The sequence below is a fragment of the Mytilus galloprovincialis genome, chromosome 10, assembly GCF_965363235.1.
Source record: "Mytilus galloprovincialis chromosome 10, xbMytGall1.hap1.1, whole genome shotgun sequence".
NCBI lineage: Eukaryota > Metazoa > Mollusca > Bivalvia > Mytilida > Mytilidae > Mytilus > Mytilus galloprovincialis.
In genome coordinates this window covers 33,509,189-33,527,160 of record NC_134847.1, presented here as the reverse complement: position 1 = coordinate 33,527,160, position 17,972 = coordinate 33,509,189, and the positions used below count along the sequence as shown (strand labels likewise).

Sequence of the window (17,972 nt, the reverse complement as noted above, 5' to 3'; positions counted from 1 at the left end):
TTGTAAACATTTACATAATAAAAACCTCTAATGATCAAGATTAGAGTAGTTTCTTAAATTGTTAAAAATTCACAGCTCCAGTTTGATATATATCTATCGTAAATCCAGAAATTATTGTGTTCATTTATTATTTCCATTTTTAAAGAATGAACAAAATGTGTGATTCATTATTGCGATTTTAGCAAAATCTGCATACAGATATATGTATCTATATAAAAATGTGAGTTCTTATTATTGCGATACTCTCCAAATAGCATTATTTGCATTATAAAAAACATTGAATTTAAAAAAATAATGTTGTTTTATTTCAGACAAGGAGACAACTTTTCTCTAGCTTTATCAAAATTCAAATGTGATTTAAGTGAAGCTGGTCATTATTTCATAGAAAAATCTTACCTAGGTTTGTTGGAGATATTGTAGTCTTTGCTCATTTTTGAAGGCATTACAGTGGCCTATAGTTGTTAACTCGTGTGTCATTTGATGTCTGCTGGAGATTTGTCTCATTGGCAATTATACCACATCTTTTTATTATGCCCCATTTAAGGGCATTATGTTTTCTGGTCTGTGTGCCCATCCGTTCGTCTGTCCCACGTCAGGTTAAAATTTTTGGTCGAGGTAGTTTTTGATGAAGTTGAAGTCTAATCAGCTTCAAACTTAGTACACATGTTCCCTATGATATGATCTTTCTAATTTTAATGCCAAATTAGAGATTTCCCCCAGTTTTCACGGTCCACTGAAAATAGAAAATGATAGTGCTGATGGGGCATCCATGTACTGGGGACACATTCTTGTTTTTATTCTGTTCTGTTTATGTATGTTTCTTGATCTGATTGACCCATAATTTATGGTTATTTTAAATATTTTGTTTATATTTTCAGAAACCTGTTGACATAAGATCCATTATATCAGAAAGAATCAAGGCTGCCAGACAGTTAGCAGAAAATCCAAAAGATTTGGCTGCAATGTCAGCAATGCAGAAAGCACAACATAATGTACGTCATCATTTAGTCTGAAATATGGTCATTCATTTCTGTAAATTCAGAAAATATTGCGTGCATTTATTATTGCCATTTTTGAAGAATGAACAAAAACGAGAGATTAATTATTGTGATTTCAAGAAGATGTGCATAAAGACATTTGTGCCAGATATTGAAATGCAAGTTATCATTATTGCGATTCTCACCCAGTCGCATTATTCGCAATAATAAAAACCTCGCAATAATTTCTGAATTTACAGTACTGTGGATTAGTTTATTTCTGTGGGTACCAATTTTCGTGGATAACGGCAAACTTGCATATTTGTGGATATTTAATTTCATGGTTTTGGCAAAGTCTGCATATATTCTTTACAAAATTGTAATTTGTTGGATATTTAAATTCGTGGTTCCTTTGTTTCTCATGAAATCCACAAAAATTGGTATCCAACTAATAATAATGAATCCACAGTACTTTAATAAACCTAAGACTGTGGATTCATTATAATTCGTTTCAATTATTCATGGTTTTATTTAGATACAGGTGAACCATGATTTTAAATTTTCTATTATGTTGTATGCAAACTTGGGCAAAACCGCCAAATGACATATCCATGAAAAGACAAATTTTTTCTGCAATCCACAATTTGGTACCCATGAGAATAAATAAATCTGCAGTATAGTGCCCAGGGAGCTTAAAAATGTCTTCTTGTGATTATTTTAAAGTTTGAATAACAAAATTTTCATTCAGCATTATAATGTTTTGATTGATCGCATAGAAGGTGTCATAAATTTTGAAGAAGGTCTAGACATATCTTTTCTTGATTTTTTTGGGGAAACAAGAAAACATCTGAAAATATAAACAGTTTATTGTAGTAATTCCAATGTATGATGGAGAGTTGTCTCATTGGCACTCATACCAAATCTTCTTATATCTTTATCTAAATGTTTACCAAATTTTGAAAGTTGATACTTTACCTAATTATTATACTCATAATTTCTCCTAAAACAAACAAATTCTTCAGTTTATTGCATTGATGTATTTAAGATTTATAAAATGATATGAACATTTCTTATCAGTTACATTCTTTGATTTTAGGCAAGTTTATGGGCAAGTTCAAAGAATTTACCTGGAAAATTCATCGGCAGTACTGGTGCACAGATTTTATCTCAGGAAGAATTAATGGGTCCTGATAAAAAACGTCAGGCTTGGGCAAAAAAGGTAGGTTTTATCATTAATGGTACACAACATACAAGTGTTCAGATATGGTTGTTTTATTCTCATAAATGTCATCATAAAATTTTAAATTAGTAATTTTGTCCAAATTTTATTGGTAGATATGTTTAAAGTCTGGTATTTTGATAACCTTTCCCTAGAAGAATACAATTTTTTCCGACTTAATAATTGCTGAGGTTTTTTTTCATATTTAAACAAATTTACTTAAAAAGGGTAAGTTATTTTACATGTTTCCAAGAAATTGAATAAACTGAAGTGCTCCAGTATTTGATTTCAAGAAATAAACGAAGTGAAGAACGGAGGAATATATGAAAGATATAAATATGTAAAGTTATAAAACAAGTGTAATCTTTTCTTTAATTGTTATAAATTTGTCATATTTTATATGTGTGGAAAACAGATATATAATTTTAATTTTAAAATATCAAAACAAAACAGAAAAGTCTTCGATTTTGTAAGTAATTTAAGATGGGTAAACCATGAATGTATTGCTAAGCATGGTTGATATAGAAAATAGCTTGTCAAATAAGTTCTAAGTCCATCCTTTTGTTTCACATTCCATGACTTGATCAGTTGGCTGTGACATGTGTATCACTTAAAAATAAGTTATACGCTTAAAGGTTTAGCTGAGTTCATGGTCCACCTTACTAACAAGGAAACTTGATTCATTTTACTTCGTACATGCTAATGCTCTGTTGTAAATTTTAATCGAAAACATATTTAATACAAATCTTGTATAAATTAACTAATTTGATGGTACATGTTTAATAATGCAACATGCCGTAACACTTTTGTTGACATTTGGAATTTAAAGCTAAGTAAAACAAAATTTCAATGAACAGTAAAATAAAATTAGGTAATATGACTAAAATTGTATAAATTAATTATTAAAATCCCTATTTCATCAATGATAAAGGCAGGATTTAAGATTTGTTTAAAAGAAGTTATAGTCCAGAGAGAAAAAGACATTTGAGAAAAACAACCATTCCTGAATTCTAATTGTTAGTCTATTTGCAGGTACTAGAAATGCAGCTATTATTGGGTATGGCCAATCTAGTGCTTTACAGCATACCAAAGCTGGTAGATCAACAACTAAGCACTTTTTTGGCCATACCTCATCAAACGAACAAAACTTACCTTTTCATATGTTCTTAGTTTTCTTCGTCAAAGCTTTCCATGATTTTGCTCAATTTTATTCCAATCTTTGAACATATCTCAAGGTTTGAAGCAATATAATTCTAAACTGACTCATCTGAATTTTAATACAATGATGCAATTTAGACTTATAGCTTTTATGCAAAAAAAAAAGCGAATGAAACAGTTATACAGCTTTATATTTTGGTTTCAAGTAAAGAAAGTAATTTTACTTTGTTTTATTGTTTGGAAATTTTATCAGCCTAATAAGGGCTCTCAACATACTTACTATCTTGCTTAAGGAAACAGGTATAAATAGGATATTCCTTGCAATATATACATTTGAAAAAGAAACTGAAGTATTCATAGCAGGAAGTGCCTTATTTTTAGCTCACCTGGCCCGAAGGGCCAAGTGAGCTTTTCCCATCACTTGGCGTCCGGCGTCGTCGTCGTCCGTCGTCGTCCGGCGTCCGTCGTCGTTAACTTTTACAAAAATCTTCTCCTCTGAAACTACTGGTCCAAATTAAACCAAACTTGGCCACAATCATCATTGGGGTATCTAGTTTAAAAAATGTGTGGCGTGACCCGGCCAACCAACCAAGATGGCCACCATGGCTAAAAATAGAACATAGGGGTAAAATGCAGTTTTTGGCTTATAACTCAAAAACCAAAGCATTTAGAGCAAATCTGACATGAAGTAAAATTGTTTATCAGGTCAAGATCTATCTGCCCTCAAATTTTCAGATGAATCCGACAATCTGTTGTTGGGTTGCTGCCCCTGGATAGGTAATTTTAAGGAAATTTTGCTGTTTTTGGTTATTATCTTGAATATTATTATAGATAGAGATAAACGGTAAACAGCAATAATGTTCAGCAAAGTAAGATTTACAAATAAGTCAGCATGACCAAAATGTTCAGTTGACCCCTGAAGGAGTTATTGCCCTTTATAGTCAATTTTTAACCATTTTTTGGTAAATCTTAGTAATCTTTTACAAAAATCTTCTTCTCTGAAACTACTGGGCCAAATTAAACTAAGCTTTGCCACAATCATCATTGGGGTGATTTGTTTAAAAAATGTGTGGCATGACCTGGCCAATCAACCAAAAAGTGCTACGGCTAATAATAGAACATAGGGGTAAAATGCAGTTTTTGGCTTATAACTCAAAAACCGAAGCATTAAGAGAAAATCTGACAGGGTTTAATTGTTTATCAGGTCAAGATCTATCTGCCCTGATGTTTTCACATGGATCGGACAACCCGTTGTTAGGTTACTGTCCTGAATTGGTAATTTTAAGGAAATTTTGCCGTTTTTTGTCATTATCTTGAATATTATTATAGATAGAGATAAGCTGTATACAGCAATAACGTTCAGCAAAATAAGATCTACAAATAAGTTTACCAAAATAGTCAATTGACCCCTTAAGGAGTTATTGCCCTTTATAGCTAATTTTTAACATTTGTCATAAATTTTTGTAAATTTGTAGAAAATATTTTCCACTGTAATTACTGGGCCAAGTTCATTATAGACAGAGATATTTGTAGCAACAAGAATGTTCAGTAAAGTAAGATCTACAAACACATCACTATCACCAAAACACAATTATGTCATGAATTTATCCGTGTCCATTATTTAATATGCACAAGACCAAGGTGAGCGACACAGGCTCTTTAGAGCCTTTAGTTATTATTTTTAGGGACCAGAAATCACTACAATGTTGTTTCAATCCTTCTCTTTGTTTTTTGATTCGAAGGGATTAGCTTTTTTTCAAGTTTGCACATTTTCAAAGCTGAGAAATCAGTTTTCAATAGTTACCATATGGGCTTTTTTGCTTGACAATTTGTTTTTAATATATAAAAACCATGATGAAAGAACTTGAAATCAAGAACAAGCTGTGCTTCTGTTTCATTACACATGTCACTATAGATAAATTTTACAACAGCTACTGTTTACTTGTGGTGTAACCATGGAAACCAGATTGATGACACATGAGCCTTGATCAGTTGTTGACATGTGTCAACTAAATGTTGGTGAGTATGTAAAATATGGATGCAGAATGAAGATTACAAGTGTATGTTGGTATTAATGTGCATGACATTTTAGAATTCAATGTTTAACAAAACAAAAAACAACTAAGACCAAACAAACAAACAAATGAAACAATAGATATTTATATACTAAAGGTCATCAGTAATAATTTTCAGATTTGTTTATTCTGAAAAAAGCATAATACTGTGGATTCATTAATATTCCTTGAATACCAATTTTGGTAGATTTCGTGGGTACAGGAGAACCAAGAATTTAAATGTTCAAGGAATTACAAATTTTGCATTTCTATAGGAATGAGTGCAGACTTTGCCAAAAACCACGAAATCAAATATCCACTAATATGTAAGTTTTCCTCAAACCACGAAAATTGATACCCACGGTATAAATGAATCTACAGTAGTTTGTTTTTATTTGTATTTTACAAAATAATGTTGCCAAATTCATTTTGAAATAATGTTGTAATTATTTACAATTACAAATCAGTTCAGGTAAGAAGTGGAAGTTTTTACAAGTGTTGAATAATTTAATGTAATATTACATGCTCATTGTTTTCTTCAGCCATTTTACATCGAGGTAAATGCACCTTTTCAGCTCCCCTGAGCTGTAGGGTCAAGTGAGCAAGTCTCATCGCTTGACATAAATATGCATTGAAATTTAACTTTTTACAAAAATCTTCTCCTCTGAAATTACTGGGCCAGTCAGAACCAAGTTTGACGCACTTATCATTGGGGTATTGAGTTTTAAAAAATGGGCCTAATGTTCTAACCAACATAGCTGATATAACTAAACATAGAACATAGGAGTAAATGCAAGTTTTTCTAATATCTTGAAAACTACTATTATAGACAACAAACAAACATTAATACAATCAAAACGGTACAAACAGTATTTTTTTGGATGAACACTGAAATGAAACAACAGACTTCATTGTACTTTGGCAAGCAACTTTTATGTAGTAGTAACATCTTAAAAATAAAGGTGTTTTACTAAATAGGAAGATTTGCCAGAGTTTGGCAAAAATGTCAGAAACGAGATTTATTACAGGCCATAGCAGATGTAACAAGATATAGGAGGTACCGAAAGAAATTTGCAACCCATGTTGTCAAAAAGCTGATCTTAAAGAGTTTATCTATTATAGAGATGAAGGTATGAAGTCAAGCACAACTTAGGAATTCTAATGGCTTTCTAAAAGTTTTTAACTTATTGGAATTAGTGAAAGATTTATACATGTTTTCTTGAAAATTTCAAAAGATTGATTTGGAGGAAAATACTGATGGCTTTGTCAGGCTTAAATGAGAAATATTCAAACATGATATGTTAAGAAGAAAATAGGACACATTAACTAGTCAACAAATTTTTCAGTGTCCCAATTTACCAGTTTTATTTTCATGTGGTGTTAATTTAATAAAAGGTTCCAATAACATTTTATAAAGAAAATGAAAAAGCCATTGTAATTCCTTCAGTGCTTGATATTCATTCCTTGAGCTATATTGTGGTTTATTTTCAGGTTCAAAGATTGCTGACTTGAGATTTTCATTTTGATTTGTGTCTGTAAATGTCTATTACGTGTATTAATAATGTATATATCAATATGTTTTCAATGCTTTAAGATCACAGGAAGTGATTTTCCATATAATATAATTGTTTGTTATCATGTGTCCATAAGTATAAATAAAAGATAAAAATCGGATTCAATCTTAAATATTCCGTTTTATTCATAAGAAAAAAGACGATTTTATACCCATTTGAATTGCCCGTGTATTTTTTACTCCTGGGTGATCTCCCTTTACATACTACGTCATACGTGCTATCGGTGACTTTCATTTTACCTGAAATACTGACATAAGATGAAACAAGTTAGACATGTTTATTAAAGTTTATATTTGAATTGCTATTTAAAAAACTCAGAATAAAGATATAGTAGAACAAACACCTCACTCCTCCCACAAAAACAAGTCTAAAATATTCTATTTATTATTGCAAAAATTGTGGCAGGATAGGTTTCGCAAAAACAAAAAGCTGCTATCTTTATTGTAATAGCAGTACTTATACGCATCATTTTCTGAAAAATGCAATTTTTTAAACTCACATTTTTGTAAATTGTTCAACATTCACGCGATTATTTCTGATTTTACAGTATATAAGCAAAAATTAAATGTTATGGTTTTGAATGTAGGGTCAAAACTAAACTTCAGATTTTAAAACTGAAAATGACACCCGACTTGTAGTTGGATGGACTTTTAGTCAAGTATCAAAGGTATTTGATGAAAATAATATTGGAGGTTCATTGACTTTCCCAAATTAGACAATATTCTGACCTGTTTTAGGATAAATAAGTTATATCAATATTTAGTGTTTTAGAATATTCGCACCTATGCTGTTTATACCTCTATAGTTGAGATATGGTAGTAAACTGTTATGTTCTTGCAGGACCAGTTCCACAGGGCTGCTCCAGTAAAAGGAGGTATTGGCATGGCTCTGCTTCAAAAGATGGGATGGCAACAAGGCACAGGACTGGGCAAAAATAATGAGGGTGGTCTGGAACCTCTAGCTCTGGATTTTAAGATGGATCGTAAAGGTAAGAAATCAACCTGTAATCAGAGAGAGCTGTGGTGTAGTGGTTAGCGCATCAGACCACTAACACAAAGGTTCCTGGTTCGATCCCCGTTCGGTGAAAAAATTTAAGAGACTTAATTTTCCACTCTTCCTTGATACCATTTTCGAGTATGGTCTTGAAAAGCGATGATATTCCGTTGGAAGGGGACGATAAATGGCTGACCTGTGTTAAGAGAGAGCAATATCTCTTGTACATAAAAGACACCCTTGTAGATTTCGAAAAAAGAGCAGGCTAATGCTGCTACAAGGCAGCGCCCGCTCCTGCAAAGTGGAAAGGGATCGATATAAGTTTTAATAACTTGTTTCCCAATCAACTATAAAAATAATTATGTTTTGACTAAACTAACCTGTAGTCAAATCATTGTTAAACGGCACAAAAAGTGGGGCGAAAGATACCAGACGGACATACAAACTCAAATGTTGAAAATTAATAGGCAACGCCATGGCTAAAAAAGAAGAAGACCAATAGATGAACAATAGTACACAAAACTCAACATTGAAAATTAAAGAATGAGCAACAAGAACCCCACCAAAAACCAGGGGATGCCAGCGAAAATCCAGCTAACTACACGTATCCTTCTTAAAAGAACGTTGTTTTTTTTTTTTTGTAAATTGACTAATTTGATTCACAAATTAGAACCCTCTAATATACAATTCAGTACAAAAACTTTAATTTGAATGAAACTTCATATCTAAGAAAAACAACTCCTGAATCTAATAATTTCGTAATATATTTTGTGATTTACATCAAAACCATATCATGTTTTTGTTGTAGGTTTGCAATCGCAAGATGAATACCGCCCAAGTAAAAAGGTTTATCTGAATGCTCCTGTCAAGAAGGACTTGTCAGGTAAGTCACATAAAAACATAATCAATAATCCGGCCTCACCCCCTATGGATTTTACTAACCCTCTATGGATCTGTATGGGGTCAGTAGCGAACCATATAACTTATAATATTTTCCTTTAATGTTACTGACTGATAATTTCCTTTCTCAGCACAGTAGAGTGATATGAAAAATTATTGCTAGAAACTCAGGGTGCATGTGCTGTTGTCAATGGATTAACGTCATAGCGATGAACAGATTATCATAAGTCATCTCAACTCAATTTTTTTTCTCACTTGTGCTGTCCCGGCAACTAGTTGAATAGTGCAACTGAATACTTATTTCAGATAATAGTGCAATTTAATTATTTTTACAGGTAAACATCCAGTATCAGCCCTTGTTGAATTGTGTAACAAGAGAAGATGGGGATCACCAGACTTTCAAATGGTACATGAAGGTGGACCTGATCATAAAAAGAACTTTCTGTTTAAGGTAAGCCCCATAAAGTATACCATTAAAAAGTTTATGTATAGGTGTAATATCACCAAATCATGCATGGTACGTAACATCTTGTTGAATAAGAAAGTAGGTTTAAAAAAAATATTCCCTTGAATTTGACAGTTACTGTAGGATTAATTACCTACAATTGTTGTAGGTAATTAATCCTACATTTTATTGCAATAAAATATTTCAGTGTCATAAACATATCTCTTGAGTATTTATTTGGGGTTTCTATAGAATATTTTGTAAATTTTAAGTTACTTGGTTACTAAAACTTGTACTCAGATTAAATAAGGGGAGAAATTTGATTGGTTAACTTCCAGTGAAAAACATTTGTAAATGATTCTAGAATACTTCAATAGTGTAGCAATAAGCAAAAATCATCCCAAAAAAAACCTGGAAAAACAGGAGAAATTTGAAATAATTCATTGAGTTTTAATTTGGATCCGGTAAATTATAAATGTAAAAAGAAATAAGGGCGCTTTGTACAATGTCAAGAAAGAGCAAAGCTGAATGTAAACAAAAAAATCCTGAAATCAAGGTTTTATCTATTTCTTGCTTGCAGTACTCTGTCCTAAACCTCTGTTTAGCAATTTGAATTTTGAAGTAAATAAAACAGATTATGCATGGCAGAGTACAGTATAAATAATATCATGGTTAGTTTTTATAGTCTACATTTCTTTTCAGGTTATTGTGAATGGAACAGAATATCAGCCTTCTGTTGCCAGTCAAAATAAAAAGTTTGCCAAAGCTGCAGCTGCTACAGCAGTTCTACAGGAAATGGGACTGGTACCCAGGGACTCATAATTCATTTAATTTTCCAGTTCGAAGAAATACCAAGCTGCAGCTGCTACAGCTGTTCTACAGTAAATGGGACTGGTTCCCAGGGACTCTTAATTCATATTGTTTACCAGTTCAAATAAATACCAAGCTGCAGCTGCTACAGGAAACAGGACTGGTACCAAGGGACACATTATTCATATCATTCACCAGTTTATATATATATACTCCATCCATTTGTTTGGATTTATATCATTATGAAATGCGAAATAGGGCATTTTTATTATTTGAATATGTACAACAACTTTCATTAATTTTGTGCTGCTTGTTAATAATGTGAATGTAAAAATCTTGGTTTATTTTTACCATGTAAAGTAAAACAACATGGTGTAAATTTGAAAAAAAAAACATGGTTTATTTTTACCATGTAAAGTAAAAAAAAAAGGTTTATTTTAACCATGTAATTGGTAAAAAAAATATTTGAATATGTTACTACATTTAAGTCTGCATAAACCTAGTCTATCATTTAACATTTGTTCAGATATCTGTTGTTTAGGTATATCAAGGATTTTTTACACACTGTTAAGATTTGTAGCAGTAAGCTACTTTTTCAGATCAATATTTTTCACTTCAGCCATTATTGATCTAGCTCCATATTTCCTCCATGATTGAAGTTTCTTAAATTTGTATGCTGTGTAAGGTATCATTAGTGAAAGTTAGCACTGTTTGAATGTTTAATTTTCTTGCTTATTCATTCTATAAAATGTGAAACTTTGTGTAAAAGGTGAGACAATTTTTTGGATGTCGTCTGCGGTTGTATCAGGCTGTGCTCAGCAAAGCATTTTATTTAGGATTTCTTGTTTGCTTGTACAGTAAAATGTGAGATCATTTATTTTTCTGTGTACCAATTTTTGTTGATTAAGGAAAAATTGTCTTTTCATGGATATTTGATTCTGTGGTTTTACAAAAGTGTACATACATAAGCCGATATAAAACGTGTACATTTAAATTCATGGTTCACCTCTACCAATGAAAGCCACAAAATTTGGTATCCAACTTAAATTAATGAAACCTAAGTCTTTCGGAAATTATCATTCTATAAAGATTTGATAAAAAATAAAATTTTCTTTAAATGAAAATGTTTTTGTCACAGTTTCTGCAGAAAGACATGTTTCAGGCTCATGAAGTAGCTGTTCATTGATATTTTTTAGATTGATTTATTTTTTTACATCATTAAATATCACTGCCATTATGTTGTTTTTATAGAAAAATACTATTTTGTTAAAGATGAATTGTATGTTTGTTTTAAGTAATCAAATTAAAATTAAGTAATAGATATCTATGGATTGTGGAATATTTTTTTTCTACATTTGTCTCTGATGTGTTTGTTCATTTTTATTGAGAACTTGTGAAGTACTTTGATAAAAACTTCAGACAATAAAAATGTTAAATATATATATTTTTTTGTGAATTTACTTTGGCAGGTTTTAAGATAACGTTGGTAGTTGTGTTATGGACTGAAAACTTTGCTTCTTTGTTTGTTATTTTTTTTTTTAGGGTTTAACACCACTTTTACCATCCTTGGATATATAAGGCTGCCATTTTAAGAAGGAAGACAAGTAGAACCCTTTGAAGGGAAATTCTATTGTGTGCTGTTGTTTGTCTGTTGGTCTTTTTCTTTTTAGCTCACCTGGCCTGAAGGGCCAAGTGAGCTTTTCTCATTACTTGGCGTCCGGCGTCCAGCGTCCGTCGTCGTCCGTCGTCGTGAACTTTTACAAAAATCTTCTCCTCTGAAACTACTGGGCCAAATTAAACCAAACTTGGCCACAATCATCATTGGGGTATCTAGTTTAAAAAATGTGTGGCGTGACCTGGTCAACCAACCAAGATGGCCGCCATGGCTAAAAATAGAACATAGGGGTAAAATGCAGTTTTTGGCTTATAACTCAAAAACCAAAGCATTTAGAGCAAATCTGACATGGGGGTTAAATTGTTTATCAGGTCAAGATCTATCTGCCCTGAAATTTTCAGATAAATCGGACAACCCGTTGTTGGGTTCCTGCCCCTGAATTGGTTATTTTAAGGAAATTTTACTGTTTTTGGTTATTATCTTGAAAATTATTATAGATAGAAATAAACTGTAAACAGCAATAATGTTCAGCAAAGTAAGATTTACAAATAAGTCAACATGACCGAAATGGTCAGTTGACCCATATAGGAGTTATTGCCCTTTATAGTCAATTTTTAGCTCACCTGGCCTAAAAGGCCAAGTGAGCTTTTCTCATCACTTGGCGTCCGGCGTCCGTCGTCCGTCGTCGTCGTTAACTTTTACAAAAATCTTCTTCTCTGAAACTACTGGGCCAAATTAAACCAAACTTGGCCACAATCATCATTGGGGTATCTAGTTTAAAAAATGTGTCCGGTGACCCGGCCAACCATCCAAGATGGCCGCCATGGCTAAAAATAGAACATAGGGGTAAAATGCAGTTTTTGGCTCATAACTCAAAAACCAAAGCATTTAGAGCAAATCTGACATGGGGTAGAATTGTTAAACAGGTGAAGATCTATCTGCCCTGAAATTTTCAGATGAATCGGATAACCCGTTGTTGGGTTGCTGCCCCTGAATTAGTAATTTTAAGGAAATTTTGCTGTTTTTGGTTATTATCTTGAATATTATTATAGATAGAGATAAACAGTAAACAGCAATAATGTTCAGCAAAGTAAGATTTACAAATAAGTCAACATGACTGAAATGGTCAGTTGACCCCTTTAGGAGTTATTGCCCTTTATAGTCAATTTTTAACCATTTTTCGTAAATCTTAGTAATATTTTACAAAAATCTTCTCCTCTGAAACTACTGGGCCAAATTAATCCAAACTTGGCCACAATCATCTTTTGGGTTAGTAGTTTGAAAAATGTGTCCGGTGACCCGGCCATCCAAACAAAATGGCCGCCATGGCTAAAAATAGAACATGGGGTAAAATGCAGTTTTTGGCTTATAACTCAAAACCCAAAGAGCATTTAGAGCAAATCTGACAGGGATAAAATTGTTTATCAGGTCAACATTTATCTGCTCTGAAATTCTTAGATGAATCGGACAACCCGTTGTTGGGTTGCTGACCCTGAATTGTTAGTTTTAAGGAAATTTTGCTGTTTTTGGTCATTATCTTGAATATTATTATTGATAGAGATAAACTGTAAACAACAATAATGTTCAGCAAAGTAAGATTTACAAATAAGTCAACATGACCGAAATGGTCAATTGACCCCCTTAGGAGTTATTGTTCTTTATAGTCAATTTTTAACAATTTTCATAAAATTTGTAAATTTTTACTAACATTTTCCACTGAAACTAATGGGCCAAGTTCATTATAGATAGAGATAATTTTAAGCAGCAAGAATGTTCAGTAAAGTAAGATGTACAAACACATCACCATCACCAAAACACAATTTTGTCATGAATCCATCTGCTTCCTTTAATATTCACCTAGACCAAGGTGAGCGACACAGGCTCTTTAGAGCCTCTAGTTAACCATTTTTCGTAAATCTTAGTAATCTTTTACAAAAATCTTCTCCTCTGAAACTACTGGGCCAAATTAATCCAAACTTATCCACAATCATCTTTGGGGTATCTAGTTTAAAAAATGTGTCCGATGACCCGGCCATCCAACCAAGATGGCCACCATGGCTAAAAATAGAACATAGGGGTAAAATGCAGTTTTTGGCTTATAACTCAAAAACCAAAGCGTTTAGAGCAAATCTGACATGGGGTTAAATTGTTTATCAGGTCAAGATCTATCTGTTCCGAAATTTTCAGATGAATCGGACAACCCGTTGTTGGGTTGCTGCCCCTGAATTGGTAATTTTAAGGAAATTTTGCTCTTTTTGGTTATTGTCTTGAATATTATTATAGATAGAGATAAACTGTAAACAGCATTAATGTTCAGCAAAGTAAGATTTACAAATAAGTCAACATGACCGAAATGGTCAATTGACCCCCCTAAGGAGTTATTGTCCTTTATAGTCAATTTTCAACAATTTTTATGAAATTTGTAAATTTTTAATAACATTTTCCACTGAAACTACTGGGCCAAGTTCATTATAGATAGAGATAATTGTAAACAGCAAGGATGTTCAGTAAAGTAAGATGTACAAACACATCACCATCACCAAAATACAATTTTGTCATGAATCCATCTGCTTCCTTTGTTTAATAGTCACATAGACCAAGGTGAGCGACACAGGCTCTTTAGAGCCTCTTGTTTAGCCATGGCGTTGTCAGTTTTTTATGTCCCTCTGGTATTTTTTGCCTCTCCTTGACAGTTCTAGTCTATTTAGATCTAATTCTTAACACCCCTTGCAACAAGCAATGGTCCATCTTCAAATTCACAACCTCAGGGTTGTAGGGCTAGGTTCACTGTAGATGGAGAACTGACCACAGGACAATGAAGCAAGGCTTCTAAAACATGTGTGCTGTCTGAAGATGTCCTTGAAATTATATTCTTGTCCAGTTGTGCCTAGCTTGAACTTAACATGTAACATGGGTTTGTTATTTTAACATATTTCAGAGAGAGAAAATTTATGCCATCTTTTTGACCTGACAATTTACGAAGGTGCTTTTCTTTGAGTAGGATCATCTGTTGAATATGAATAGAAAGATATGAAGAATATATTTCAGTGATATTTAGAAAAAAATATGTGGAGTTACTGCCAATGAAATAGAAACTGAACTAACAAAAATCCGAAAGATATTTAGATTTCAACATATAGTAAGAGTCTATAGAAAATGTAACCATAAAAATTGTTGAGAGTACACAATATTTTGAAATTTAACATACATAGTCTAATGAAATTCTTTTTTTCCCCCTTAAATGACAAAAAAATAACTATATAACTGGTCTACAGACAATCTCTGACTTCTAACTTTGGACAGACAGACAGACGAACTGTATCTTGACACTTCATGCGCAGATCAAGGACAACAGTTTTCAACATTTATAGATGCAAAAAGATTGCTTTTGGTCCTTAACAATTAGTGGGAAATATTTTATAGTTATAAGAAGATGTGGTATGAGTGCTAATGAGACAACTCTCCATCCAAGTCACAATTGGTAAAAAATAGAAACCATCATAGGTCAAAGTACGGTCTTAAAACTAGCCTCAGCTCACACTGAACGGCAAGCTATAAAGGGCCCAAAAAATTACAAGTGTAAAACCATTCAAACAGGAAAACCAACAGTAATCTATATATATCAAGCATTTTCAGGAGTCAGGACTAGAACACTTAAATTTTAACAACATTCAAGCCTACTCATGATTTCCATCTTCAGATCTTGTGTGTCAAGTCGTTTTCTCTCTATATTTTATTTTTGCACAATTAATTTCCAACTCACTTGCAGAAAGTCCTTCCATATGGAAAATCCAGATTTGTGGAACTTTTTTCATGAAATATTGTTAAATTTTTCAATTCTAATTACTGGTATATATTGCGTTTATGAGTGAAATGATTCATCAGCCTTGTAGTTTCTATAAAAAATCCATGAAGAAAAATCAACAGGTGTGAATCAAGCCATTTAAAAAAATGGGGAGAGTCCAACTATATGTCTCCATTTCAATGCATTGATCGTCCCCAAAAAAAGGGGGGATACAATTATGCATAAGCTGTTTAATGAAGTGAATTAAGATATTGAGTAGCAGAGTAAAATATTGCAAATACAATAAGGGGTAACACCAGGGAGCATAAAAAAAAACCAGAAATATAAGAAAAACAGACAACACCATAACCAAAAGAAAAAATATGGGAAATGGTCAACCAATTATCAACAAAATACACAAAAAAGATTATTCAGCACCACAAACCACTCCAAAAAACTGGGGCTCAAGCAGATCGATGTATTGGTAGCTAGAGTAGGCAGTTTGCGCTCCACTAGTGGAACCCATCTTGCTCAAGGTAATAACAGAATTAAAATATGGTAATAAGGATAATTTGTATCTGCTGAAAAATTGGAAAAGAAGACCGGATTGTGGCTATTTAAACATTCTAGGGAATAAAAAGTAAGTGATAAAATCATGAAAGCATTACTGGTAGTAAAACACGACTTCAAACAAGGAATTATTTGAATCTGGAATCATTTTGTATTCTGTAAAATCGACCAGAAATGTATGATGAAAACTAACCTACTATTAAGGAAGGTTAGCTATGAATGGGGGTAAGTTAATAGTTCCTACTGAAATATTGGTGAAAGTAAAATGAACCTTATAGCCATGTGCATGGCTAACCATATTAAATTGGATTATTTTTATCATTAATTTCTAAGTAATTTTCCAGAATTTAAAAGTATTCCAGATTCAAATAATTCCTTGTTTTTAACATTAATTTAATAACCCTTGTTTGATTAGAGTAATTAAAAGTATGTTTAAACAAAAACATGTAAACACATTTTAACAAATAATATATAAACAATATCATTAACAAACAGTGGCGGATCCAGCCATTTTAAAAAGGGGGTTCCCAACCCAGAGTAAAGGGGGAGTTCCAACTATATGCTCCCATTCAAATGCATTGATCGTCCAAAAAAAGGGGGTTCCAACCCCCGGAACCCCCCCCCCTTGAATCCGCCACTGTTAACAAAACATTAAGTCTTTTGGAAGCCACTTTGACCAATAGAAAATATGTTTTCTTTTATATCAATTTATAGAAAGGCCTATGGGAGACAACTCCTGATGGATTATTTATTTTTAAAATTTTTTCTTAGACAAGATTGATATTTTCTGGCAGCTTTTTTGTTCTTTCTTTAAAAGTTGGGTACACTTACTTATATAAGTTGAAGAATTTATTTGAAGTTTGACTGGTTTACAAATAGATAGTCAAAATATAAGAATTAAATTATACATATAATATTTCCTAGCCAAGATTTCTGGTTTAATAGCTTGTTCATAAACTGGAAAAGATTTACTGCCTAGGACATAGGATAACATTTAAAGGTTCAATTTTTTTCATAAGATGAATCAAATATTTTATCATATTCGTAATAAGTTATATGATAAAAAAAATAGTGTAGGAGTGAACCTAGTTTCCCTATACATCCCATATTTAAAGTTTTCATGTTTAAGGGCATAAGATACAGTTACAGGGGAGGTAATGACGTTGCTAACGTAAACTGTTATTTTTGCAACGTCAAACTATGACATATTGGGAAAAGATGCATTTTTCAACTGATTTTTATCATTCAAACTGATTTAATTTGAAAACGAGTGCATGGACCCCTATTTTTTAAAACGGCAATTTGTTTCATTTTGCAAGAAGATTATGTGACCCAAATTTTATAAAACTGTAAATAGAGGATTTTTAAAAATTTTGATAAACATGCAGCAAAAAATGACGTTTGTTCCTCTTATCATGAACATTTGATAAATATGAGTTATTTCTGAATAAAAATTGCATAATTTTTAATGATACTTATAAAATACAGAAATTACCGATAATTGAACAAAAAACCATTTGTGTTTATCTTTTAAAACAAAAAAGTTATGTCTTTCTTTCGAAAAAGAAAATACGGACACAAATCTGAATTTTGAGCAAATATACAAAATTTCGACCTCATTTTACTCAAAAAGTAGCACATGAAGGTATATTTTTTATTACATATTTGATTTAATCAGGTAAAAAATAGCCTATATGCAAATTTTCATCAACTTGTAAATACAGGTTCAAAACTGTATCGTATGCCCTTAAGCATGACCCACAGACTGATCTAAGAGGGTGGGGGCACTGACTTACCTTAATAGGGGGGCCAGCTCCAGTCATGCTTCAGTGTTTCCCTAAATAATCAACCAAAGTTTCCCCACAAAAGGGGG

General features: G+C 32.3%; 1 protein-coding gene across 7 annotated transcripts in view; it reads left to right on the top strand.

Moving 5' to 3' along the window:
• LOC143047421 (uncharacterized) overlaps positions 1-11,570 on the top strand; it is a 30,203-nt gene extending 18,633 nt beyond the window's left edge. For 2 of the 7 annotated variants that reach the window (XM_076220467.1, XM_076220466.1), the window contains exons 9-15: positions 879-992; positions 2,074-2,196; positions 6,437-6,538; positions 7,823-7,970; positions 8,784-8,858; positions 9,211-9,326; positions 10,023-11,570. In XM_076220467.1, the coding sequence (XP_076076582.1) occupies positions 879-992; positions 2,074-2,196; positions 6,437-6,538; positions 7,823-7,970; positions 8,784-8,858; positions 9,211-9,326; positions 10,023-10,142 (798 nt within the window). In that variant the 3' untranslated portion in view covers positions 10,143-11,570. Of the gene's footprint in view, positions 1-878; positions 993-2,073; positions 2,197-5,269; positions 5,374-6,436; positions 6,539-7,822; positions 7,971-8,783; positions 8,859-9,210; positions 9,327-10,022 lie in introns of those variants that run through there. The other 5 variants (XM_076220468.1, XM_076220471.1, XM_076220469.1 and 2 more) reach the window with 5 other exon arrangements.
• The last annotated feature ends 6,402 nt before the right edge of the window (positions 11,571-17,972 follow it).